The sequence below is a fragment of the Rana temporaria genome, chromosome 1, assembly GCF_905171775.1.
Source record: "Rana temporaria chromosome 1, aRanTem1.1, whole genome shotgun sequence".
In the NCBI taxonomy this organism is placed as follows: Eukaryota; Metazoa; Chordata; class Amphibia; order Anura; family Ranidae; genus Rana; species Rana temporaria.
The window spans coordinates 98,827,341-98,854,309 of record NC_053489.1 but is presented as its reverse complement, the minus strand read 5'-3'; the positions used below and the strand labels follow the sequence as shown (position 1 = coordinate 98,854,309).

The following is a 26,969-nucleotide window of genomic DNA, read 5'->3' as shown; positions in this document are numbered from 1 at the left end:
GAAGACCTAGATTGTCTGAGGGGATTACACAGGTTTAAAGACAAATTTCTCTTACAAAGATAAGCTGAAAGTTGTACAGAAAATGGTATTCATGCATATTTAGTGTTATTATAATGATAATACATTGTTTTCACATTTTCACATGCAAAATAGGCAACGTGGTTGATCTATTTGTATATTTAAAAAGTGCCTTGCAGTGTCAGGGCATCCGGTCTTCATGTGACGTAATCCTTTTTCATCGGTCTTCCCTGGTCTGTCCACTGCATTCACATATGGTAATTTCCTACCAAGAATGTTTTTTTCTTATATCATAATGTGTATGGGCGAATCAGTTTTCATTTTAGTGCAATCTCAGAAAAATTTAATGTGTTGGTCTTTACTAAATAGAAAAGAGAGATTATGGGACTAGGTGAAAGAAATAAGATAAGTAGGACTAGAACAAGGCCGATATCGTACAATGGTGTGTAGCATTGCTTGGAAACGGGGTGAAAAGAATGAATCAAGTGTTGGGCGCAAAAAAAAATTGTGATTGTAAAGTCTCGTGTTTTTTTTATTAAAATAAAAAACCTGTTATACTTGCCTTCTCTGTGCAATGGTTTTACACAGGGCAGCCCGGATCCTTCTCTTCTCGGGTCCCTGGCTGGATCACCTTGCCCCACCCTCCTGTAGCAGCTTGCTATGGGGGCACCTAAGCCGAGCTGCTGCTCCATGTACCCATTCAGACAGAGCGCTGCTGTTCGGCCCAACCCCTCTCTGCTGAGCGCTAATGGTGCCGCTGCTGTGTCTCAGCCAATCAGGAAGGAAAGTCCTGGATGGCCGAGACATTAAGATAAAAAAACCTTTAGCCTTTACAACCACTTTAATGAAAGTAGTAATAGATGTGGCATTAAGGTCAGATGTTGTTAACCTAAGTGTTAATAAACATCTGGTAAATCGGAAGTAACATCAGACAACTCGGGGATAAAGTTGTAGAGAAGTTAAAAGCGGGGTTAGGTTATAAAAAAATATCCCAATCTTTTGAACATCTCACGGATCACTGTTCAATCCATCATCCAAAAATTGAGAGTATGTTACAACTGCAAAACTATCAAGACACCTAAACGGACAGGTCGGGCAAGGAGAGCATTAATCGGAGAAGCTGCAAAGAGGCCAATGGTAATTCTGGAGGAGCTGCAGAGATCCACAGCTCAGGTGGGAGAATCTGTCCACAGAACAACTATTAGTTCACAAATCTGGTCTTTATGGGAGAGCGGCAAGAAGAAAGCCATTGTTGAAAGAAAGCAATAAGAAGTCCAGTTTTTGCAGTTTGGGGGAAGCCATGTGGGGAACACAGCACACATGTGAAAGGTGCTCTGGTCAGATGAGACCAATATGAAACTTTTTGGCCTAAAAGCAAAACACTGTGTGTGGCAGAAAACGAACATTGCACATTACCCAAAGTCCAGACCTAAATCCAATTGTGAATCTGTGGCAAGACTTGAAAATTGCAGTTCATAGACGCTCTCCGTCCAGTCTGACAGCGCTTGATCTATTTTGCAAAGAATAATGGGCAAACTTTTCACTTTCTGAATGTGTAAAACTGGTAGAGACATCCCCAAAAAGACTTGCAGCTGTAATTGTAGCGAAAATTGGCTCTTCAAAGTTTGAACACAGGGCTGAATATAAATGCTGGCCACATTTTTCACATATTTATTTGTGGAAAAAAAATTTTAAAACATTTTTAATTTTTCTTCCACTTTACAATTATGTGCCACTTTGTGTTCTATCACATCCCAATAAAATTAATATACATTTTTGATTGTAACATGACAAAATGTGGAAAATTTCAAGGGGTATAAATACTTTTTCCAAGGCACTGTAAATGCCTGAAATAAATAAATATGTAGAAGACAGGTGGTGAAAGAGCCACATCTAACCTAATGATCTGATTAACTACATTTCCAATGTTGGTCCAATATGATGTGATTTGGGGACATTCCCACCAAATGTGGATCATCTTCTTATAGCTATATTGCATCTCCAACAGAGGTCAGAGGTTCTGTTCTCTGCATTGCTATTCGGGTGCTAATGAGAGATTTTCAGCTTGTACAGATTAGTAAACATTTTATTGATCCCGATCCTATTATGCATGCTTTTTTTTTTTTTTAAGCACAAAAGTTCATAATGATCAGTAAATACTTGTTACGCTGTCCTGTTTTTTTATTTTTATTTCAAATACCTGCATCTGGCATACATGTATACGTATGTCCTTAGACGCTGATTTTTATCTGTTTGAAATGCATTTTTTCTGAGATTTTTGTTTTTATGCAGTTGAGGAAATTCATTCTCATTCACCAGTGCAGTCTGTGAACTATCAACTTATCATTGGAAGCAATTTTTATACCTTTAGAACATTTAATGCTACTAATAATAATAGGTAATCTGGGGCCAATGTGAGCATCAGCAGAGAAAGACCCACGATTCAACTCTAGGAATATGGTATAAAAAAATGTTTTTAAAAAAGTCGGAATGTCAGATTTATTTATCACTGTCCAGTTGCCTATTGCAGAGATTTTCCCCTCGCTTCCTGCCCCCATAACTCCTTGTCTCACCGAGATACACACAAGCAGATTTACTAAAGGAGTTGAGAATTTTTCTTTATTAAATTGTGTGAAAATTCTCCTAAATTAACCGATCATGTTAAAGTTTTTCAAATCTCCACATTAGAAATATTGAAATAAGAGCACAAGAAAAACACTGATAAAAATTATATTTATAATGAACATATATAATAGCCTCAACAGCGTCCTTAAGAAAGGGGGGCTTTTGTAGATTACTAAAGCGGCGTTAATTGTCACCAGTCCACCGTGAACAATCTTTCTTATAACAGTTCATAAGAGAAATATATGAAGGATAGGTGAGTCCCGAAAAACCCACAGGTGCTTCTGGAATGCGATGTGCTCTCTCACTGCAATCAGCTCCCACTGTGTGTCACACACCCCTTTCGGGTTTGTACTCACCAAAAGGTTGCGTTTATCAGGCACTGACAAACTGGTTCATCCCTCCATCGTCCACATCCTGGATGTACACCCTCCCAAGGACAATCTCTCAAATGGAAAAAAAAAAAGATACACAATAGTGCAGTCCCGTTTCTCCTTTTTATTCATAAAAGTCCATGGTAACATCCATAAAATCGATAAAATCGTCACAAGGTATATCCAGCACATTAATTCAAAAACCGCGCCATACCAAGCTCCAATCAGGCTATGTTGTGTGTTAGTCTCATCCACCGCTACCAACAGAGTGCACAGTATTGCTTCCTATTGCCGTGAGGTCATGCCCTGACGTTTCGTCATTACGACTCCCTCAGAGTAAGTCGTAATGATGAGAGACTAACACACACACATTGCCTGATTGGAGCTTGGAAACGGGACTGCACTATTGTATATCTTTTTTTTTCCATTTGAGAGATTGTCCTTGGGAGCGTGTACATCCAGGATGTGGACGATGGAGGGATGAACCAGTTTGTCAGTGCCTGATAAACGCAACCTTTTGGTGAGTACAAACCCGAAAGAGGTGTGTGATACACAGTGGGAGCTGATGGCAGTGAGAGAGCACATCGCATTCCAGAATCACCTGTGGGTTTTTCAGGGACTCTGACACACCTTCTATCCTTCATATATTTCTCTTATGAACTGTTATAAGAAATATTGTTCACGGTGGACTGGTGAAAATTGGCGCCACTTTAGTAATCTTTTGCTTTTTAGTGGCTGCTGAATTTTAGATGTGCGATTATTCAAATATTAATGGTAACATTATGTTTAGATTTTAATCTGTTTTAAGAAGCCTGTGAATCCCGTAGTGCTGGGATAGTGAAAGAAGGCCAGGGACTTCACTATTTTTTGTATATATATAATAGCCTCTTTTTTTAGTGAAATACATCCTCAATGTTTACTGTTGTATTTTGTTCGCACAGGGAAGAATTCCCTTAATTTTCTATCCCACTGACATACTGAGGCTGATTCACTACAGGAGTTGATAATATTCACACAATAATTAGTGTGACTATTCACTTCAATTATTTGATCACATCAACAGCAGATTTCGGTTTGCTTGTTTCTCCGCACACCACTGGATATTCAGAGAGAATAGGAATTTGCTTTTAATTTTTAATTCCTTTACTAGTTGCATTTTTTTAAGGTTTCAGATTTTAACAAAGAATGATTTTATGTCACATCTCAACCATTGTAATCTGTAAGACAGTAGCCACAGTGGGAGATTCATCCATCTGCACTGCGTACCATAGATGAAGGAACATGTCAGATTTTTTGCATTCAGTCTACAGGCTGAACTGAAAAAAATTGAAATATGTATGGCCAGCTTTAGCAGAGTCAGAAATTACAAGTAATATTAAGAAGAAATAATGGTGCGCTTATTCACTAAATTAATATGCAATAATTGATAACACCAAGTGAGTGTAATATGAACACCAATGGATAAAGTGAATGCAAACAGGCATTACAATTTATAAATGGAGTGCAAATACAAAATAAAAATAGAAATAAAGTGCACAAAATGTCCAAAGACAAAAATATAATAGGGATGACTAATCAGTCCACATCTTGATAGAGGAGAAATATAAATCACTCCAACATCGGTAGGGATCAGAGAAAAAAAACACCACCAGTGAATGTATAGATTGGCCGCTCACCTCCAGGTATAACCAAAAGGTCAGGTAGCGCTCAATGGATAGCTGATGGAAACCCAGCTGGTACGTCAGAAAAGACACCCTCCCCTGAGGAAGTCATGTGATCAGTGATGCAATGCATCTGGTGGAGCCCTGTGACATCACTTCTGGTGTCTATCGAGAATGGAAGTGTGGTGAGGAGGCGAGTGTGTCAATACCTCTACCTTGGAAAACGGAAAGTACAGCGCTAAACTCAATCTGTGAAAATGCTAACAAAATCACATGACATACAAAAGTGAAATCCAAGGGGGATATACAAAGAACTGTAGGGTATTGTGAAAAGAAAAAATCACACAGCATGGGAGCAATACTGCATGGAGTCCCTAAATGTTTCTAAACAGGTGAGTGAAAACACTACACAGGTGCAGTGAACAATATGGATAGTTCATAAGTATACTTCCCAATAAATGAATGAAACACTTCACAAATGATGCCAATTCGAATGAATGAAGACGGCGATCATGGCTTGTCTGTAGTAATCTTCAAAATATCATGTTGAAAAAATAGGTACTCTTACCAGCTGTGGTGGACTTACATGTTAATTTTAACAGCAAGTCAGATAAGGCATGGTGGTCTCAGCGGACCCTGGGCTCTGTGCGGATGGCTCTGTAGAGATGGTCACTCCGGCTTGGATGGTGGAACCGATCTGGTCAGATACCTCCCTTCAGGAACAGGACCCCGTATGGAAAAGGCCAATGATGAAATGGCCAAGCTCATAAATCAGCTCAGCATGTGTGGATATAAGAAAAAAGAAATGCTCCCAATGGTGCAGATCAAAAAATTAACCCGTGAAGGCTTTATTTAAAATACAAAATGATAAAATCACGTGAAAATTATAATAAAAAGCAGTATGGGGTACTAAGCATGTTACAACGCGTTTCGGCTCTAAACCATCAACAGGGGCATGCCCCTGTTGATGGCTTAGAGCCAAAACGCGTCGGGTAACATGCTTAGTACCCCATACTGCTTTTTATTATAATTTTCACATGATTTTATCCTTTTGTATTTTAAATGAAGCCTTCACTGTTTTTTTTTTGATCTGCACCATTGGGAGCATTTCTTTTTTCTTATATCCACACATGCTGAGCTGATTTATGAGCTTGGCCATTTCATCATTGGCCTTTTCCATACGGGGTCCTGTTCCTGAAGGGAGGTATCTGACCAGATCGGTTCCACCATCCAAGCCGGAGTGACCATCTCTACAGAGCCATCCGCACAGAGCCCAGGGTCCGCTGAGACCACCATGCCTTATCTGACTTGCTGTTAAAATTAACATGTAAGTCCACCACAGCTGGTAAGAGTACCTATTTTTTCAACATGATATTTTGAAGATTACTACAGACAAGCCATGATCGCCGTCTTCATTCATTCGAATTGGCATCATTTGTGAAGTGTTTCATTCATTTATTGGGAAGTATACTTATGAACTATCAATATTGTTCACTGCACTTGTGTAGTGTTTTCACTCACCTGTTTAGAAACACATTTATGGACTCCATGCAGTATTGCTCCCATGCTGTGTGATTTGTTTTCTTTTCACAATACCCTACAGTTCTTTGTATATCCCTCTTGGATTTCACTTTTGTATGTCATGTGATTTTGTTAGCATTTTCACAGATTAATTTAGTTTAGCGCTGCACTTTCCGTTTTCCATTTGCTTTTGACTTTGTTTGTGTGGTGGCTGCTATATTGTTTTCTTTTTTGTTTATTAGCTAGCGCAGTTGTTTCCCCCACAATACCTCTACCTTTACTGCGAAAGTAAGAAGTTATTAAATACATTTATTATTTTTAAATATTATTATTGCATATTAATTTAGTGAATAAGCGCACCATTATTTATTTTTAATATTACATATATGTTAGTGTTTTGAGTGCACTCCCTTGTGGTTGCAGCTGTTCACAATATCATTTATTTGAGGTTTTCACATAGCAGTGCGCACGTTTTTCCATTTACACAGAAATTACAAGTAAACTCTACTTGGAGAGTACTGTACATTTCCTTGACTATATTGAACTCCTGGAGTTTCCAGAACCAGAAAAGAACACATCTGTTATCACAAAGCTGCAGACAATTGAAGGATGCGATGACCTGTTCAGGCTTGCCAGACAAATTGGCTTATTGCATGCAAAATGACAGTAATAAAGACCACCGCACACTTTTCCTTTCGTTTCCAAACAATGTAAATGTATAAATTGCATTTTGAGCAGAAGGGGCTTTTTTTTTCAATGTTTGCATGTTTTTTATTTAAGTTTTTTTAGTGGGACACTGAAAAAAAATTACTCACAAAATGAATTAAATTAAATTTTTTTTAAATATATATTTTTTTTTTCAAAAGCGCGTGATTAGAGCCAGAGGCTCTAATTGGCTTAAAAAAAGAGTGGGCTTGGGGAGAAGAGCACTGCGGGGCTGGTGGGTCAGAGATCAAACAATTGGGGGGGTATTGGCCCCAAGAAATGGTGCACCAGCCCCCAATGAAAGAAAAGTATACTTTACATCATACATTTGCCATTCTCAGCAGTGAGAATGAACAGACCTGTGCATGTGCATGCACTGTGACTTGTATATGATGAAATCCAGGCATTGTTTCCTGAGTGCACCTCACCCTGTATGACTGATAAGTGAGCTCATTCACTGACTCCTTGATTTCTCAATTTATAAATTTGCTTTGTTTATTACTTGCAATGCACAAAGCAGCATGACAACTTTTTATTCTACTTGTACACATGTACGCGCATTATAACATTTTACATTGGAACTGTTTAACTTGAAAAGCCCCTAAAGGCAAGGCTGAGTCACAATACTGGGGAATTGGAAGCGGGTAAATCTTTAACTCCACAATGGTGGCTCATTCCAATGTCCTTACTATATAGGTGAAAGTTTACCTGTTGACACCTCCTGTTTAATATTGGTGGGTCAAATTTAACTTCACTGGTCTATGTACAATGGGGTGTATAGGAAATGGGTTTGCATTTAAAGTATAACAAAATGTTTATTTGAATGAAGTAGGGAAGAATTGGAATATCTTTCAGGATTTTATTGCTGATGTGTGCCTCATGAGGGATATTCACCCTCTCTATTTTGTCTTTTTTTACTGGTATCGTTGAAAGGAAAAGTAAAAAAAAAAAACCAAAATTTTGGGTTGTCCCCAGAACAGTAAGAGATGGGAAATCTTCCAATGGGGACACTAGATCTGGTAATCCTGATGGGAACCAGGGATTTCCTTCTTCCTGTTTTGGCTATTGGACAAGGAGTGAAGGGAAATCTCCTCAGTAGGACAATTGATAGGGCTAAATAACCCTCCCTTATGCCGCGTACAGACGATCGGACATTCCGACAACAACAGTGGATTTTTTTCCGACAGATGTTCGCTCAAACTTGTCTTGCATACACACGGTCACACAAATGTTGTCGGAAATTCCGAACACCAAGAACGCGGTGACGTAAAACGAGCCGAGAAAAATGAAGTTCAATGATTCCGAGCATTCGTCAAATTGATTCCAAGCATGCATAGGATTTTTCTGCGTTGGAATTGCATACACACATTCGAAATTTCTGACAAGCACTTTTGTTGTCGGAAAAATTGAGAACCAGCTCTCAAACATTTGTTGTCGGAAATTCCGACAGCAAATGTCCGATGGAGCCTACACACGGTCGGAATATCCGACCAAATTATATTTTTTTATATTTTACATAGTTACATAGTTAGTCAGGTTGAAAAAAGACACAAGTCCATCCAGTTCAACCATAAAAAATAAATAAATAAAAAAATATCGTACAATCGTATATATACCCACAGTTGATCCAGAGGAATGCAAAAACCCCAGCAAAGCATGATCCAATTTGCTACAGCAGGGGAAAAAATTCCTTCCTGGTCCCCCGAGAGGCAATCGGATTTTCCCTGGATCAACTTTACCTATAAATGTTAGTACTCAGTTATATTCTGTACATTTAGGAAAGTATCCAGACAATTCTTAAAGCAATCTACTGAGCTGGCCAGAACAGAACCACCTCTGGAGGGAGTCTGTTCCACATTTTCACAGCTCTTACTGTGAAGAAACCTTTCCATTTTTTGGAGATAACATTTCCTCCAGACATAAAGAACAGTGTCCCCTTGTCCTCTGTGATGACCCTAAAGTGAATAACTCAACACCAAGTTCACTATATGAACAATATACAGTTAGGTCCATTTATATTTGGACACAGGCACAAGTTTATTTTTTTCAGGTAATTACCAAAACATATTCAAGCTATAGTTATATAATGTTACAAGCTGAAAGTGCACACTCTCCGGTTTAATTTGAGGGTTTGCACATCCAAATCAGATGAAGGGTTTAGGAATTACAACTCTTAAGAATTGCCATCCCCCTTTTTCAAGGGACCAAAAGTAATTGGAAAATTGAATCAAAAGCGGTTTCATGTCCAGGTGTGGGCTACTCCTTTGTTGGGATTCTCAATAAAATATTTACTGTGAAGAAACCTTTCTGTATTTTGTTATAACATTTTGAAAACAGGTAATTTTTCTCCATTGATGTACGCTGATGAGGCTGCACTGATGGGCACTGTTAAGGCGGTAAGGGTGGGCACTGATAGGCGGCACTGACGGGTGACACAGAGGTGGCACTGAAGGGCATTGATGGGTGACACTGATGGCTGGCAGTGATGGGCACTGATGGGTGGCAATTATGGGCACTGATCAGCACTGGTAGGTTACACTGATAGGCAGCACTGCTAGGTGGCACTGATGAGGCACCGATTGACACCACTGGTGGGCATTAATAGGTGGCACTGGCAGGCAGTAATTGTGGGCACAAATGAGACAGATTTTGCCTCCTTCCTCTTCAGGACCGATGTCCCTTGCACATAAGCCGGTGATTATCTTTTTTTTTTTTTTTTTAAAGCTGTCAGCGTGAGGAGAAAAAAAAACGATTACCGAGCTTTGTTTACATCGCGTGATCAGCTGTGATTGGCTGACGGCTGATCACGTGGTAAGAGGCCGGCCACTTACTCGGATCTGTGATCACCCGAGTCTCAGTGACTCGGTGATCACAACGCGCCCTGCAGGGGGCACATGGGGTGCGTGCAAAGGGGAGGACGTCTATTGACGGTATCCCGGAAATTCAGGTCCACACTGTAGCCGTCATTCGGCTATGGCACGGACGGCAAGTGGTTAAACCACTGCTTTTTTCTTTACCTTTTAAAGTGACTGTCATTAGGATCATGAACTTGAGGTAATGTCACCTCGTTGGCTCTTTCACACTTACATTTTAAAACAGCCTAAAGGCACATTAACGCACCTATAGCATTATTGAGCACTTGGGATGTGTTTTACAGGCTCCTTTTTTTTTGAGACTTAAATGGGAAATGATCACGTTTGACGCTTTGCAACCACGCTGCAAGTGCCATAGGTGCATTTACAGTGCGTTTAACCACTTCCCAACCGCCTGCCTTACATATACTGTGGCAAGGCGGCTCTATTGCGCCAAATCACATACCTGTACAGGATTTTGTTAATAGCCACTGGGGGGCGCGCTGCCGAAGCCACGATCGCGCCCTGATTGGCGACGGGGATGCCACCCGTGATCGCTCCCTACAGAAACAAATCGACAGTCTGACCATTTTAAACAAGTAGACTGCCGTGCTGTCAGGCTTGGACACTGTGAAATAGTGTTTTTGCTAATCAGGAACAATTGATGTCCACACACCCTTACAGTAAGAAAGCACAATTGGGGAATACATTCAACCCTTTGATCGCCCCTGATGTTAACCCCTGCCAGTGTGATTTATACAGTGCCAGTGCATATTTTTAGCACTGATCACTGTAATAATGTCACTGGTTCCCAAAAAAGTGTCAGCTAGGTGTCCGATCTGTTCGCCGGAATGTCACCGTCCCATTAAAAATCGCCAATCGTCGCCATTAAGTAAAAAATTAATTAATTAAAAATGCCATGAATATATCCCCTATTTTGTAGACGCTATAACGTTTGCGCAAACCAATCAATATGCGCCTATTGGGATTTTTTTGGCCAAAAAAGATTTAGTGAAATACATATTGGCCCAAATGTGATTTATTTTTATTTTTTATTGGATGTGTTTTTTATAGTAGAAAGTAAAACTTCTTTTTTTTTTTTTATTCTTTTTTTGTTTATAGTGCAAAAAATAAAAGCCACAGAGGTGATTACCACCAAAAGAAAGCTCTATCTGTGGGGGGAAAAAGGACATCAATTTTATTTGGGTACAACGTTGCATGACTGCACAATTGTCAATTAAAATAACGCTGTGCCGTATCGCAAAAAATGGCCTGGTCATTAAGGGGGTAAAACCTTCCAGGGCGGAAGTGAATGAAGGCAGTTGCAAAGCATTAACACCTGCCAAACTCTGCAGCACTACTTTTGCCTCTCACCAACGTGGGGTAACACTACAGTGTGAACACCTCAGTCGGCTGAGCTCCCTATTGTAACAATTCTGTGTGGGATGGATGGTTGTTCGGGAAGCATTTAAAACACGGCCCAACTGCCTATTTTCAATGCATGTGTGAAAGAGCACAAAAAAAGGGGGGGGGGATTACTTTCTGGCAACCCTGTGTGTTAAAACTCCACCTTGTTGTAATTTTCTACTGCTGCATCTATCCAATACTTGGATATCCAATAATGGATTTATAGAATATTGGCTCCCCCCACATGCACTGTGATTGACATGGTTTGTGATCCTAATGACAAGGTAAACATAGCAGTAGCGAAGAGTAACTACACTAGAGTTTTCCTCTAAAGTAGAACAGTTATAAAAGTTATGGATAAAGTGGAGAAGAAATAGGATGTAAGGGCCCAGATTCCCAGAGTGTGGGCGCACATTACGCCGCCGTAGAGTAACCAATGTACGCTACGCCAACACAGCGCAGAGAGGCAAGCAATGAATTCGGAAAGCCAGTGCTCCCAACGCTGCGCCAGCGTGGCGTGGGAATCGAAGGCGTACGCTGGCGTAGGTGGAAGTGGGCAAGACCCATGCAAATGATGGTCCGAGCGGCAGAAACGTATCGCGAACTGCGCATGCGCCGTGACGTGGACGCATCCCCCTGCGCCTGCTCACAACCACGTCGGAACAACTGCCTAAACTACGCCGGATCACTGCGTACGGCGTGAACGTAACCTACGCCCAGCCAGACACATGTCCAACGTAAAATACACCGGCTTGTGTTCCGTGGTGCAGACCTTTGCATGTCTGCTGCTGGGTTGCACCTCCTTTATGGGGAATAACTTTACGCCAGACGTACAACTTACGCGCCCCTCGCGTAGCCTGCGTCGGGCGCACGCAGGTTCGTGAATCGCCGTGTTTCCCTAATTTGCATGTTTGAATGGCTAATCAATGGGAGCGGCACCATGCACCCAGCCTAAATGTGCGCCCACTCTACGCCGGCGTAAGCAAGCTACGTCGACCGGGTGTAGCCTGGTTTTAGGCGCATATCTGTTTGTGGGTCTGGCGCACAGATACGACGGCGCACATTTGCACTTACGTCGGCGTAAGTGCTTTGTGAATCTGGGCCAGAGAGTTTAATTGCTATTTGTGTCTCCATGAGTGGGATTTTATCCACTTCCTTTCTGGCAGAGAGATTCAGATGGGAAAACAATTTAAAATTTCTCCCCTCCAGATAGCTTTTTTACATAATAGAAAGTGTACAATTTTCCCCACTCTTGGGAACATTTCTCCCAATGTGTAATCATTGAGAAGAAATGAGCAAAATCTCTCCAATGAAGACCCAAAGAGCAAGAGAATTATCTTTGTTTAGTAAGATGGGGAAAGGTTAGATCTTCTAGGATTGTTAGGATTCGATTGCTGAGACACGAAGCGAGAACAAATGTTTCCAATGGGATGGCTAACACTGGTTTTAACCCTTATCTAAACAAAGAAAAAAAACTTTCTGATTTAAACTATAAATCTATATTTATGTCACTTATTTGTAATGAATTACCATTGTATTCCTAGCACATTCTAAGCAGCATAATAACATGAATGGGTCATTTAGTCCCAACCATGCAAGCTTTGTTATTTTTAATGAGTGTCTGCAGTTGAAGCTGATATGGATATCAGCTATAATATATATATATATAGAGAGAGAGAGAGAATGAATGAATTATTTTTTATTGTAGATTTGTGCTTTTGACTTCAGATAATAGCTGTGTGCATTGTCTTTCTGTGTGATGTGTAAATCACAAATTAGTCACGATATTTTGTCTCGGTATGTTTCTTTTTTTTTATGTCCCTGTCTCCAGATAATAAGTGCTTTTTCCTGGCGCTGGAAAGCCTCCAGCAACACTTTACAGACTGCCAGCAATAAAGTACCCAATTCTCTGTGTCTCCATTCATTCCACTATTAACAAGTTTGGAAACAAAAAGGATGTTTGTTGGCACTATGTAAAGACAGAAACCATAATGAGATTTGACAATGTGGATGAAAACATTTTAATAACTGCTTAGTCCTTTATACAGAAAATGTACACACATACACAGTGTAATACAAAATTGTCAGTGCGTCCAAGAGTAGCAGAGTTCTGGCAGAAAAAACACATTTAAATGTGCGTTTAGCGCTTGAATTATAAATGATTTATTCTGACCAATGAAAAAAAACATAGGACTTGATGCCTGTAAAGGCGCCTAAAAGCGTTACAAGCGTCAGGCTTTTTTTCTGACAAAACGTTGCTGCTAGGAGGAAAGGCGTCTAGGAGAGTTTGCAAAACGTCCTGTGTGCATGAGGCCTAAGTATCAGGATTTGTTATATTTATACAATTTAGTTCTCCTGCACACATATATAAGAAATGCTTTACACTCTAGCGTATTTGCAGAACTATAAACTCCAGCTGTTTTTATTAGCTTTTAACTGAGACACTGTAATTAATTAATTTTTTTTAACAGGCACAGGAAGGTTGCATTAGTCTAGGCTGTAGTAGAAGCTCTGAGGCAAATCTACACTGCTAAGACCTCTAAACAAATGAACCTAACTACAGATATAAAACAAAGGGGGTCTGTGACTAGCGATGATCCTGATGACTTCTAGACTGCAGACTGCGCCTTAATGACCTCTCTAATATCCCCCCCTCCCATCTCCATTTGCCACTGGGTGTTGTAACCCCTTAGAAGTCTTGTGTTGGCTTGAGTGCATGGTAATACGTAATTCTTGGCTTCCTTGATTGTCTGCTCTCAGTCCACACCACATTCACTAAAACTGATATATTTGGTGAGAGCACTGAAAACATTGCTGTGATCAATCTACCCTGATCAGGGGCTGGCTTCCATGTGACGGAGCATACTTTCCCCAGATCAAGTATGCCCAAAAGAAATTATGTCTGTTTTCCAGCTTTCCTGATTTGCATACTTGTTCTAGCAACTAGCTTTTTCAGGAGATTAGCAATGACACTCTTAATATATTTCCAATGACAGGTTTGCTTTAGACAATCAAACCCTACAATAGCTTCTCACTGCAGCATGTGGAATCTTCATATTTCTTCTGCATTCTCTATATGTAATATAAAAAACTGTAAATGTCCAAGTGAGAGAGAGACTCTGTTATTGTGGCCATGACAGGTGGGCGGGTCCAATATCTCTTTTGCTTGGACAACCAATTCACACCTTAAAGCGGAGCTCCACCCAAAAGGGGATGCTCCGCTTGTTTGCTTCCTCCCCCCCTCCGCTCACCCATGTGGCACCTTTTGGGGGGGGGGGGAAGCAGGTACCTGTTTTTGATAGGTACCCGTCCCCACTTCAGAGAGACCTCCCTGCGGCAACGTCCCCTAGAAGTTTGGCCCCCTCGTCCTTCCAACTCTAGGCCATTTAGAAAGCGCTTCGCGCATGAGCAGCAGGGAACTGTCTGTAAAGCCACAATGCTTCACTGTAGATTACACTTACAAGGAATGGCGGCGAAAGCACCCGAAAGCCAATTGAAAAACCACCTGGGACGCCAACATTGTGGGATCCCTGAGCAAGTGTCCTAATAAGTCAGCAGCTACAGTATTTGTAGCTGCTGACTTTTAATTTTTTATAGTGATAGGGGGGCTGGAGCTCTGCATAGGTGAGAGCCTGACACGATTTTAACGTTTGCCATAAGTAAATGGAGTTGAAACTTTTATTTTTTTTTATTGGACGTACAACTCCCAGAGAGAAGCTTATGAGTGGTTTGAACTCCCTCCCCCTTCCATTATTTAGAAACTGAAATATAAGATTATTGTGGTCTGATCCATTATTTAATGTCATGGTATAATTCTTGTGTATCAGAATTTGTGATCTTTTCTATTTTTTTTTAGGATTGCAAGGATGAATCAGCCGCTCTCTGGGTAGATGAAATACAGAAGGGAGTCATTGATTCCAATCAGGACACACAAGAGGCACTTAAAGGTATGTAAAATGCTGCTGAATTCTGAGTCTACTCTTTCAGTATCCTAATAAATAGAAGCTGCTGTGATATGTTTTATCTAGTACAGCATAGTGCTCATCACCCCCCTCCCACAATGCCCAATGGGTGGCTACTTCACATTTGAAATACAGTATGGTTTAAATTGCATTTTCAGATCTGTACATCTTTGCCCAGAAAATTGTTGAAATTACAAATGTTGAGGCATTCTCATGTTTAATTCTTTAGTTTGTATTGGTATGACACAAAAAAGTGGAGAAACAAAAAGCCAAATCTGACGCATTCCACACAAAACTAAAAAAAATGGACTGGACCAAATTATTGGCACTGTCTCATAATTGTAAGAAAGAATTGCATTACAAGTTTGTGATGCTACTGTAATTTCTGAACTTACCTGTATCAAATAATGGGTGCTGACAATATAGAAAATACATTGGCACCCAGTTAAAATGGTGAAAAATGTGTTTCTGTGTGTGCCACACGGAGCATGGAAAAGAATTGTCTGAGGATTTGAAAACAAAAATTAAGGAAAAGCAAGGACAATCTCTATAGGTTACAAGTCCATCTTCAGAGATCTTAATATTTCTGTGTCCACTGAGCGCAACATTGTCAAGAAGTTTACAGCCCATTGCACTGTAGCTAATCTCCTGGGATGAAAAGTTTTTATCACAAATTGCAACAAAGGATTGCTCGAATTGTGGAAAAAGAACCTCGATTAACTTTCAGACAAATTCAAGCAGACCTTCAGGCACAGGGTACAACTTGTGTACTTGTCTCAATCCAGAGCACTAAGTGTCATTTCTGTCTGCTGCTTCCTTCCTCTATCTGCATGAATCACTTCTGAAAAGTCTTCCTGACATAAAGAGAAAAAAAGATGACGGGGGAGGGAGCTCCAGCCTCAGTTCTTTTTCTGTGTGAAGGGGTGTGTGTCCCTTCCCTCCAATCAGCTCTCCGAACTCTCCTCACTGAGCTCTGCAAAGTGTAACTTCAGCTCTCCTTCCCTTTTTTTTACTGAACTCTCACACAAGCATTAAAAAAAAAAAAAAAAGGACTTTGAAGGGATGATGAGGAGAGAAGACTGCAGATGGACAGATACTTATGTAGCAGGACTTGTTTTTTCTTTTCTCTGTGTATTATCTGAGGCCGGTCACTTCACTTGGTATATGTATGTTTACAACCACTTTAAATATAATTGGAGTGATGCAAGTAACTGAACTGATGCAAGTGACTCTGCAATGAAGAGAGAACGGTTTATAATGTTTTATATGGAGAGCAAAGCAATGATTGTTTTCTTATCACATCAAACCTCAAAGTAATTAAATATGCAGGGGTTAGTTGGTTAAGTCAATAAAATGTGTGCTTTTGATTTCCTAATATGTTTGGAATATTAATAGGTGGTATCCAATGTTGCCTCCTGTTGTCACATGTACGGAATAATGTTTTTGGAGTACAACTATCTGTACTGTCAGATTTCTCAGTATTTTTTTTCCAGTTGATGTCAATCCTTTATAGTATTCTGTTTGTTTTGCAGTATTGGCAGTATATAACTTACAGACTCTTCTAACAATATGTATTTGTGTCTTGCATGTGCAGTGGCAGCTGGTGTGGCAGAAATTAACCTGGCTTTGGAGAAAGAGGAAGCACCACATACCCTTCAAGCACTGCAGTCGTCTAAGGCAGGATTAAAGGGGATCGTTCCAGAGTGTGCAGAGGCTTATCATAAGGACCTTTCAGAGTCCAAAAAAAATAAGACCGGCGAAGGTAACCCCAATACATAGTTAAATAGTTGGCCAGGTTGGAAAAAAAGACACAAGTCCATCCAGGTCAACCAAAAAAAAAAAAATCATACAATCCCATTTACACAATTCTTCACCCACAGTTGATCCATTCCAGAGAAGGTGAGAACCCCCAGCAAAGCATTATCCAATTTTCTCCAGCAGGGGAAAAAAATCCTTCCTGATCGGAGAGGCATTGGATATTCCCTGGATCAACTTTACCTATAAATGTTAGTAGTACCCAGTTATATTATATACATTTAGGAAAGAATCCAGGCCTTTTTTAAAGCAATCTACTGAGCTGGCCAGAACCACCTCTGCAGGGAGTCTATTCCACATTTTCACAGCTCTTCCAGTGAAGAAAACTTTCCGTATTTTTTTTTATTAAATCTCTTTTCCGCTAGACGTAAAGAGTGCCCCCTTGTTCTCTGTGATGACCTTAAAGAGAATAACTCAACACCAAGTTCACTATATGGACCCCTTATGTATTTGTACATGTTGATAATATCACCCCTTAAAGTGGAGCTCCACCCGAATTTAAAGACAATCTTAATAATAATACTACTGCTACAATACAATGCCCAAACGGATATTTTAGTTTAATAAAAATGTACAGTACCAGATGTATTCGTTCCCCTTCCGGTCTGCAGCCTTCGGGTTTTCCTCGGGTTTTTCTTTATTTCCTGTCCCGCGCAGTGTCTTCTGGGAGTTTGTGTCATAGCTCCCTTGTGATCATATTCTGGCCTGTTAGAGGAAACATCGCGCGATTTCGGGGAGCAGGAAGTGACGCGCGACATAAACAAATGGAAGGAGGGCGGGCGTTACAAAAAACTCCATTACGCCAGCCGTTGTTGTGGGAACAGAGACGCTGACGCCGCTGCTCCCCGCTGCGAGTGCGCATGCGCGAGATCGAGCGGTGGGTGCTGGGATTACAGCATCACCGCAAGCAGGAAGTTCATGCTGGTGGGATTCTAATGCCCACAGTGAAGATGGCAACAGCAGACACTAAGAAATATAAGTCATTATTACAGACGGTAAGAGAGAGGAGCGGACGTTGGACAAGAGAAACGTGAGTTTCTTTAAGCCTTGATATTAGCGGTTTAACTACCCCCCAACAAAAAAAAACGTATTGGCATGGGAGATCCGCTTTAATCTCCTCTTTTCAATAGGGAATACATTCAGTTCCTCTAATCTTTCCTCGTAGCTGAGCTTCTCCATGCCTCTTATCAATTTGGTTGCCCTTCTCTGCACTTTCTCCAGTTCCCCGAATCCTTTTTGGGAACTAGGGCCCAAAACTGAACTGCATATTCCAGATGAGGTCCAATAAATAGTTTACATAAGATAACATTGTCACATTGATAATTTATAGCTGCTGGCTGTATTTTTACATTCATGCTGAATATCTGCAGCAAGGATATTAAATACAAGCCATATAAAAGTGGCCTATATTCCAGATGTGTGGTGTTGTAAAGTGCATTTAAATTACAGTTGTTCTTCAATGAGGGGACGGGGTTTATGAATTCCCCGCTTCCACTCAATGGCTACAGGTAGCAGGCAGATGAGGGAAATTAAAACTTCCACACTGTGACTGGTAGGAGAGAGGTTATACTGTCAGGGAATGAAAGACGAGTACATACTTTCCAACTTTAGAGCTTATACATGAGGGACACTTGATGGCATCAACCTTCAGCATGCCACGACATAAAGTAGGTGTGGCTAAACTGTTAACAATGGGAGAGGCTTAAGGGGCATGGTTAAGCAAAACCCAGCCAGCCTTGGATCTTCAAAATATGCTTTGATTGCTGTGCCATAAGCAAGAGTCTCACTGACACCTACAAACCTCAGCACAATCAATAAAAATATAAAGCAAAACTTATTTTACACATGGCTTTGCACACACTAAAAATAGAGAGAAGGTGAATACTTTGAGCTGACCTTAAAGGTGTTTTGAGCTGAGCTGTGCACAGAGCAGACTCGATAACTGAGTGATCAGAAGTCCTTGATTACTCAGGTGGATGTAGCATCGATCTATGTGAGAATAACGTTTTTTTATTAATTTTTTCTCAAAAACTCACACCTCTTAAGTGCTCAGGCATGGGCATAGCTTCAGGGGTAGCATGGGGCCTGTTTGGACTCACTGCCACATTAGATCTGCAAAACCTGGACAGGAGTGGGGCAGCATTTACTGGAAGCAATCCCCCTTTCCTCTTGCAGCAGTTAAAAGCCTGCTTCTCCTCCTCTCCCTCCTGCCGGACTTTTTTTTGCCCCCTGTGTGCTCCCCTGGTAACCACCAAATGGTACTGATCACTGACTGTTCGTTCATAACTGAAGAATAGTAAACTGTTCAGCTTCATATATTCTGTGCAGCTGAGGCTGCAGAGTTGAAGACTGAGAACTATATCCTTATTATTTCTTTCTCAACAGTGAGACATTGGGGGTCCTTTTAGTCCCCTGATATTTCACCAAATCCCACCCCCTAACAGGGCTACTAAAAGAAAAAAAAAATGAAATAAATAATAATAATAATAAAAAAAAGAACTGCTGACACCGTTCTCTGCCCCACTGACACTGTCCACTGCTCTGACTGACACTATCCAATTTTAAGGTAGGCCAAGTTTATATTTTTACAGTGACATTTGTTTTATTTGATTTTTTTTTTTAATTTCCCTTACTATTTAGTTCGGCCTTCCTAGTTAATTTGATCTTTAGACTTTCATGTTGTTCAGGTAGATCTCCACCTCTCAAAGGTTGCCTACCCCTGTTTTACACTGTGTCCCTGGGGGAAAAGCATTTGTCGAGTCACTGAATGCACTGTACAGTTTGGTTCATACTCTGTTATCTGACAATTAAACACACTGCACAATTGTCATAACAGGACAGTGACGGAAACTCCAGAAAAAATAGGTTATTAATGCATTTATGTCCGTCAGTCTGGCTGAGTATCCATTTGTATGAATTCTATTGGGGTTTACCTGCAAACAAGATCTAAACTTGCCAACGTCCTCTCACTAAAATAAATACATGTATTGTTCCTACAGCAGCACAGGAGAGCTCATGGCTGAAGGTAAAACTGAAGGATCAGTATGACTACTATTATAATATTGAAAGCAATGAAGGCCACTGGACTGTACCAGACGGGATCACGCCAAAGACTTCATGGCTTACCAGAGAAGAGATCCAGGTACCCTTCTCTTGATACCTTTTATGTACACCTTTCATAGACATAAATAGATGTAGATTTATTTATTACAGGTACTTATATAGCGCCGTCAATTTATGCAGCGCTTTACATTACACATTTATATCAGTCCCTGCCCTCAAGGAGCTTACAATCTAAGGTTATGAAAACCTCATACCAGGCTCCCTGAGATTAATCAAATGTACTGTATTCACATGTATTTAATATTGCAATGGTTCTGACTTTTTGTTACTCAGGGCAAGTTGCCCACGCTTTTGTTCTCTAGGTCAGCCTTTTTTAACCAGGGTGCCTTCATGTTTCTTCAGGGGTGCCTTGGCAAAATGCCTAGAAATTGCCCAAAAATTGTATACAAGCCAGCAGGTGGATGAAGCCTGCCTTTTAGGTACACAAAGCCACCATTGGAAACTTCTAGCTGCCGGCATCCTAACAAACAATTACTTCATCGGTTAAAGAGGAGGAATTCAGGTGCCTGCACAACATCTTCGTTTCCCTCTCTCCGTCAGCAATCGGGTCACATCAGCTGAGTAAGGGTAAAAAAAACTGAGGGAGAAGAGAAATGTTGGAATATTAGCCAGCATCGGTGTGCAAAGTTGTATTTGCTTTCTAAAGAATAAATCACCTCTAACGTTGGGTGTCCTGCATGTGTGGATATTGCTGAATCATGTTTAGTTTTAGTTTTCTACAATTTAGAATTGGGATGCCCCAAGGTTGTGCCTATTTTAAAGGGTGCCTTGATTGAAAAAAGGTTGGGAAACCCTGCTCTAGGTCAACGAATGCCCTTTGTAGGAGCACATCTACCAAACTAGAAAATATCGAAATATCTACAACCTGTCAAGTAGTGTAAAACCAGGCTAGGGGTCAATGCAAACAGGCCATCAATCACAAGTGTGCATCCTTCTCAAGCTTCTCTTGCAGTGTTCGACCATGTCTGAGCTGTTTCCCATAAAAGGTTCATACCACACAAGAACCTATTCCAACCTTTTAGAAAAACTTCTGTGCAAGTAGTTCTTTCACAGTTCTTTCTCTCATCACTCACTTATATGGAGATGTGGGAGCAATGATTAGTTATACTGCCATTGTTAAGTGGGATTGTGACAGATCCTGCTGCTACAGGGTCTTGCTGGAGGATGGGTAGATGCTTTCCGGCTATCACTGCCCATCATTCTCAGGGAGATATCTGCCTGTCTATGGTCAACTTACAAATCGTACATGAAATTCCATTCAGTTATTGTATTCCAGTCAAATAGTGAGGTTTGTTTTGTAAAAATGCATTTTCCTTTAATTGAAATTGCACAACATACTGTATGTGAGAGTAGAATTTCTAAACCTGGCAGATTATCATTGAGTCAGAATACTGGTGGTCTGTAATTAAGTCCACAAAAAGAAGAAACCAAAATGCTTTACAAAACAGGAAATTCTAATTGTTTAAAGCTGTGCGTTATTCTTTGCTATTTAATAATGTTACTTACTGGAAATAAATAATAATAATAATAATAATAATAAAAAATAATTATAATTTGGCCGACATATATTGAAAAGCAAGTATAGTTTTTTTTTGTTTTTGTCTAGTACACATTTGAATGTATTAAAGGATAAGTTGACCTTTAGTAGCATATTATGAGTGTAACATGTTACTAAACTAGCAGCCCTCGTTGTGACAGCTAGCTGGGGATCTTCTTCCCGCACCCGCTGTCAGAATTTTAAAAAGCCGCGCCTGTGTGGGGCTCTGCCCACCCGACACACCATTCATGCACAGAGTTCTGTAAATGAGAGAACTACATCTACTGTCAGCCATTGCTGCTGACGGTTTGTAGTTCTCAATGAACTACCAGGGTGCTAAAGAGCGCTCTATGTAGTTAATAGAATCTTCCTGTCATTCAGTAACTGCCTGCCTGTACAATGGGCTGACAGCTACTGTGACAAGTCTGCAGGAGCCTGAGATTGGACCCGTGAAATGCTTTTTCCTAAAATAAATAATAAATGCACATTTTTGCAAAAAGATGTGCATTTACTTTTTTTTTTTTTTTTTTAAGGTGAACTTCTCCTTTGAACACTTGCCGACTACCTTAATACTTTTACTGCAGGCAGGCTGGATCAAGTAAATGTACGTCATCCGGACTGCCCCTGGTATGGGGGAGCAAAGCTGATTCCGGTTCCCTGCAACTCTATTGATTGACCCACAGCTATACAATTTTACCTGGGCCAATCACCATGTGATTAGCTATAGCCAATCAAAGGAGACAATTTTTGTTCAATTTTTTTTTTTTTTTTGCGGTTTGCTACTGCTTTAAGGAGTAAGTATGTAAGTAAGGAGTCCCACACTGCAAGAAAGGATGGAGATATATATATATATATATATATATAATATGAAGGCTGGAATGGAGAGTGCAGCATCGTTTATGTATCCAAGGTAGGACAAATGGGTGATGAGTATAGGTTTCAGGCCGACCCACAGTATATCCTTATTGTGTGAAATATTGTAGAACGTGGATCAATAACATGGCCCTGTAATATACTTTGAAGTGGCAAAGGCCCAAACCCCTTGATTGTTTGGGATGGATCAGAACATTGTAATGCAAGCGAACACAATGAGTGTCCATTTTAAATAAGGTCTTGCATCTTAACCAGAACTGTCTTTTAGAGGACCATTCTTTAGGTCTGTGTAACCCATTTTGAAGGAGAGGCATGTAGTTCAGTGTACAGGCGGTTCCCGGGTTAAAAACAAGAATGGGGTCTGTAGATTTGTTCTCAAGGGAACACCCCTGTAACATTTTTGCGGTCTGTGCCCCTGTTCAGAAGATTTCACTTCGCTTTCTGTCCCAATGACATTTGGATTTTGTAAATTTTGGGTTGTAGAAACAAGCCTTGGTAATAAAGCATCAGCGGAGGTACCTTTTTTCCCATAATAACTCTTACAGGGGGTAGATTTCCTCTCACTTCCTGTTGTCTCCCCCTGTTTGTAAGTAGGAGTCATTTGTAAGTCGGATGTTTGTAACTAGGGGACCGCCTGTATAGAGCTTAGAAAGGTCTATGCACTTGATTGAGCCAGTGGCCCATTGCAATTTGAAAAGAGGAAGGGAATTGTCATGTTGGCCATAATTGGCCAGTCTGGAGTTCGAAATATAAAGCAGTATATTGTTCACGTAAAGATCAAACCAATTTATGATCGTGTCCTCCAAGCGAAAAGGCCCAGAAATAATAGGGTTTTCCCAAATTGCACCAGCAAGGTCTTCCGTCGCCATGTAAAGGAACGTGGCAGCCCTGAAGTGTTCTTTTGCGAATGACTACAAGGTCTGACAGCAAACCATTGACCTGAATACAGCCTGTGGACTTTTCATATAATGCAATGATTTTTGTTAGAAAGGGTGGCAGTTATGTATCTGTTGCGGGGTATCTGACCGTCCCACCTCAAGTGATCATTGTCTTTTCAGCATCAATATTGGTGTTAATATTTTGATCCTTATATCAGCTTTGTATTATAGACAAAGCAGTCTTCTGGTAATATTGAGCTCTTGCTGATGACCGTATTTAGCTCCATACTGTATAAATTATAATTCTTTTCAGTCTTCCTTTGCTGCTCAGCTGCAGAGACTGTGGTCACAGAAATTTTTAAGTATTCAGTCACATTCTTGTGGCTAATTTAAATTTTATTTGTACATATTTTTACTGAATGTATTGGATATATCATTCTTTAATCAATAGTTGCTTTGTACTTTTTCTGACAACTTTTTTGCAACTTTTGCTCTGGTTCTGCATACAAACAAATAAAAGGCAGCTTGTTTGTGTCACAGTGAACTTCAATGCATGCTGAAGTCAGGCATATAGGTAGGTTCTGGTAGGACAGGGTAGATCTTTCATCAGACCTCTACTGACCATATGGTATGGCATAGGATTCTTTGGCACCCAAGGCAAAGTTGCCAACTTGTGTCTCCTCCCAGGCAGAAATGGAGCTTGCACATCAGTGTGTAGGGTGGTTGGGCCAGTGTAGGATACAGAAATGACGGCTTCCATCCACCGAGCTTGGAATTAACACTATTTGGTCCAAGGACAACAAAAAAGTCTTTGGGGGGAGGTATTGTAACATGGTTGAACCATTGTGATTTAGTCAAAACCAGATTTAGTTATTTATTTTTATACAAACTACTGCTTACACTTACAACTTGTGCTTACAAGTGTAGCCTTCATTCATACAGTAAGTTACAGATGAGCAGGATGGCGCAGTCATGCAGACTACGCAGTTAGATGGCAGTTCTCCCATTGTATTCGGTGAAGCTCTGCTGTCACATTGACAGCTAGTCCACCTTGCTCTGTTTATCAGGATATAAGAAGTTTCAATTTGGCCTTGATTACTGCCAAAAATGTTTTGTTTATTTTTTTTTTTTTTTTTTTTTTTTAAATTTTTTATTTATCATCAAAGAAAACCAGTCCATACAGATTAACAACCCACCACAGTCACAGCGGAGACATCACGAGTTGTATACATTCACAAATGTACAAAGGGGTTCATACTCCTATTAAACATTACTTCAGTTAAGCATCAAGATGTGATTTTACGTCCCGAGGAGGATGTGTCCTTCCTCCTCTGAGGTTTGAACTCCCTGCACTAATGGTGTATCTCGTACGGACCGGCCTCCAGGTCCATTTTCCGTTTTCAATAAAGATAATAGGTTAAAGGTTAGAGGTTAGAGAGGAAAGAAGCATAGAGTGAAAGACGGGTGGGGAGGGTAGGGAGGTAGAGGGGGGGGGGGGGGGAGTTGCACGGGCAGGGTCGGTGCAAAGCGCCCCGAAGGGCGTAAGGAGTATCCAGTCTGTTTCTAGATAGTCTGCGTGTCTAAAAGAGCAGGTCTTATACCTGAGGCTGATTAAGGGTCGGGCAGTCGACCTCTCTGAGACGCCGACCTTCGTCTGAGTATTTAAAAACGTTGTACAGCTGCCATGTCTCAGAGTACGTCTCCTGACGTTGTTGGCTGGAGAGGACCAGGTCCTCCATTCGGCTGATCTCGTCCACTCTGTTCAGCCAGAGTGCAATGGTCGGAGGATGAGGGGACTTCCAGCGGAGAGGCACGCAGGCCCTGGCTGCGTCCAAAAGATGGCGCACCACCGATGTCTTATAGACTCCCGGTGGTATATTGGTTGCATGTAGAAGGAAGTAGGCCGGGTCATCCGGGACTATGTGTCCTGTAAATTTTTGTGTGATCCGGCGTACCTCTCCCCAGAAGCCCCTGATCCGTGGGCAGGTCCATAAGACGTGCAGCAAAGTGCCTCTATCCTGCTGGCATCTCCAGCAGGCGTCGGAGGTGTTGGGGAACAGTTTATTTAGGAGGTCTGGGGTCCTATACCAGCGGGTAAGAACCTTGTAATTCGTTTCCTGGGTTTTCGCACATAGAGATGATTTGTGTGCAAAACGAATTATAGTCTGTGTCGTGGTGGGTGAGAAGCGTGTATTTAGATCATTTTCCCACTTTGCCAGGGCCGGTATCTGGTAAGCTCCGGGGGGGGTGATCAGCAAGGCATAGAGCAGGGAGAGAGCATGTGGGAGCACTCCAGTCTCCTCACACAGCTCCTCTAGTTCTGTCAGTGGACCCAGTCCGGGCGGCGGGGCTGGGATGCTGCTTAGGAAGTGGGTCAGCTGGTTCGCCCTAAAATAATCAAGGCGATAAACGCCGTCTGGGTCTGTTAGTTCCGCTGCCGATTTCCACCTCCCTCCCGAGCTAAAGTGGGATGCTTGCATAAGACCGGCCCGTCTGAGGTCCAGAAACCTCCTATCCTGTAAACCCGGTTCAAAGAGCGGGTGTCCAATGATAGGTCTGAGAGGAGAGTTCCTTGAGGTCAGGGAGAGCCGAGCAAAGAGGTTCGCGCACACTTTGATCGTGTTCCCCACTAAAGGATGGCGCAGCACCTTCGGGGGGAGTGACGCTGAGCACCACGGGGCGCGGTGTAAGGGGGTACTGACCTGGCTTTGCTCAATCTGTGTCCACAACTTGTTTTGTCCGTGACGACACCAGTCAATTAACCTTACTAAGTGTGTTGCATGGTGATAAATCCGAATGTCCGGTAGGGCCAAGCCGCCATGCAGCTTAGGGAGGGAGAGGACAGTCCTGTGTATCCGTGACCTTTTCCCTGCCCAGAGAAATTGAATGAACGTGGAGTGTACTTGTTTAAAGTAGTCTCCTGGGATGTGGATCGGGAGGGCCTGTAGGAGGTACAAGAATTTGGGTAGGATCGTCATTTTTAGGATGTTACATCTGCCCACCCAGGAATGTAGTCCCCCGGTCCACTGAGTCAGGAGTCTCCGAACCTCTGTCAGGAGGGGGGGGAAGTTAAGTCGGTATAGGTGTGTGAGTGAGGGGGGGATGTGCGTCCCTAAATACTTTAGCGCAACGTCCGTCCATTTCAGGTTAAACCCATTTTTAAGCCGGGCTAGCTGTTGCTGTGGGATCCCTATCCCCATGGCCTCCGACTTTGTCATATTGATTTTTAAATTGGAGAGCTCTCCATAGGTGTTAAATTCCTCGAAGAGGGCCGGGAGTGAGGCGTCGGGGTCCGTGAGGGTAAAAAGCAGGTCGTCTGCGTATGCGGAGACTTTGTAGTGTGCTTTTGTGGTAGTTACTCCTTTAATGTCAGGGTTCAGCCGAACGTGACACAGGAAGGGCTCTAGCGAAAGTGCGAATAGCAGGGGTGATAGGGGGCACCCCTGTCTCGTCCCGTTAGTTATTGGAAATGGATCTGATACAACCCCATTAGTTCTCACTCGAGCCGTCGGCCCTTTGTAGACCGCCGCTATCCAGTTCTTCATTTTGTCCCCCAGTCCTACATGCTCTAAGGTAGACATCATAAACTGCCAGTCCACGCGGTCGAACGCCTTTTCGGCG

At 41.5% G+C, this 26,969-nt stretch overlaps 1 protein-coding gene across 3 annotated transcripts in view; it reads left to right on the top strand.

The window, feature by feature from the left end:
• IQGAP2 (IQ motif containing GTPase activating protein 2) overlaps positions 1-26,969 on the top strand; it is a 416,293-nt gene that overhangs the window by 325,919 nt on the left and 63,405 nt on the right. For 2 of the 3 annotated variants that reach the window (XM_040341136.1, XM_040341153.1), the window contains 3 exons: positions 15,017-15,107; positions 16,717-16,884; positions 19,937-20,079. In XM_040341136.1, coding sequence (XP_040197070.1) covers positions 15,017-15,107; positions 16,717-16,884; positions 19,937-20,079 — 402 coding nt within the window. The remainder of the gene's footprint in view (positions 1-15,016; positions 15,108-16,716; positions 16,885-19,936; positions 20,080-26,969) is intronic. The other variant, XM_040341144.1, reaches the window with a different exon arrangement.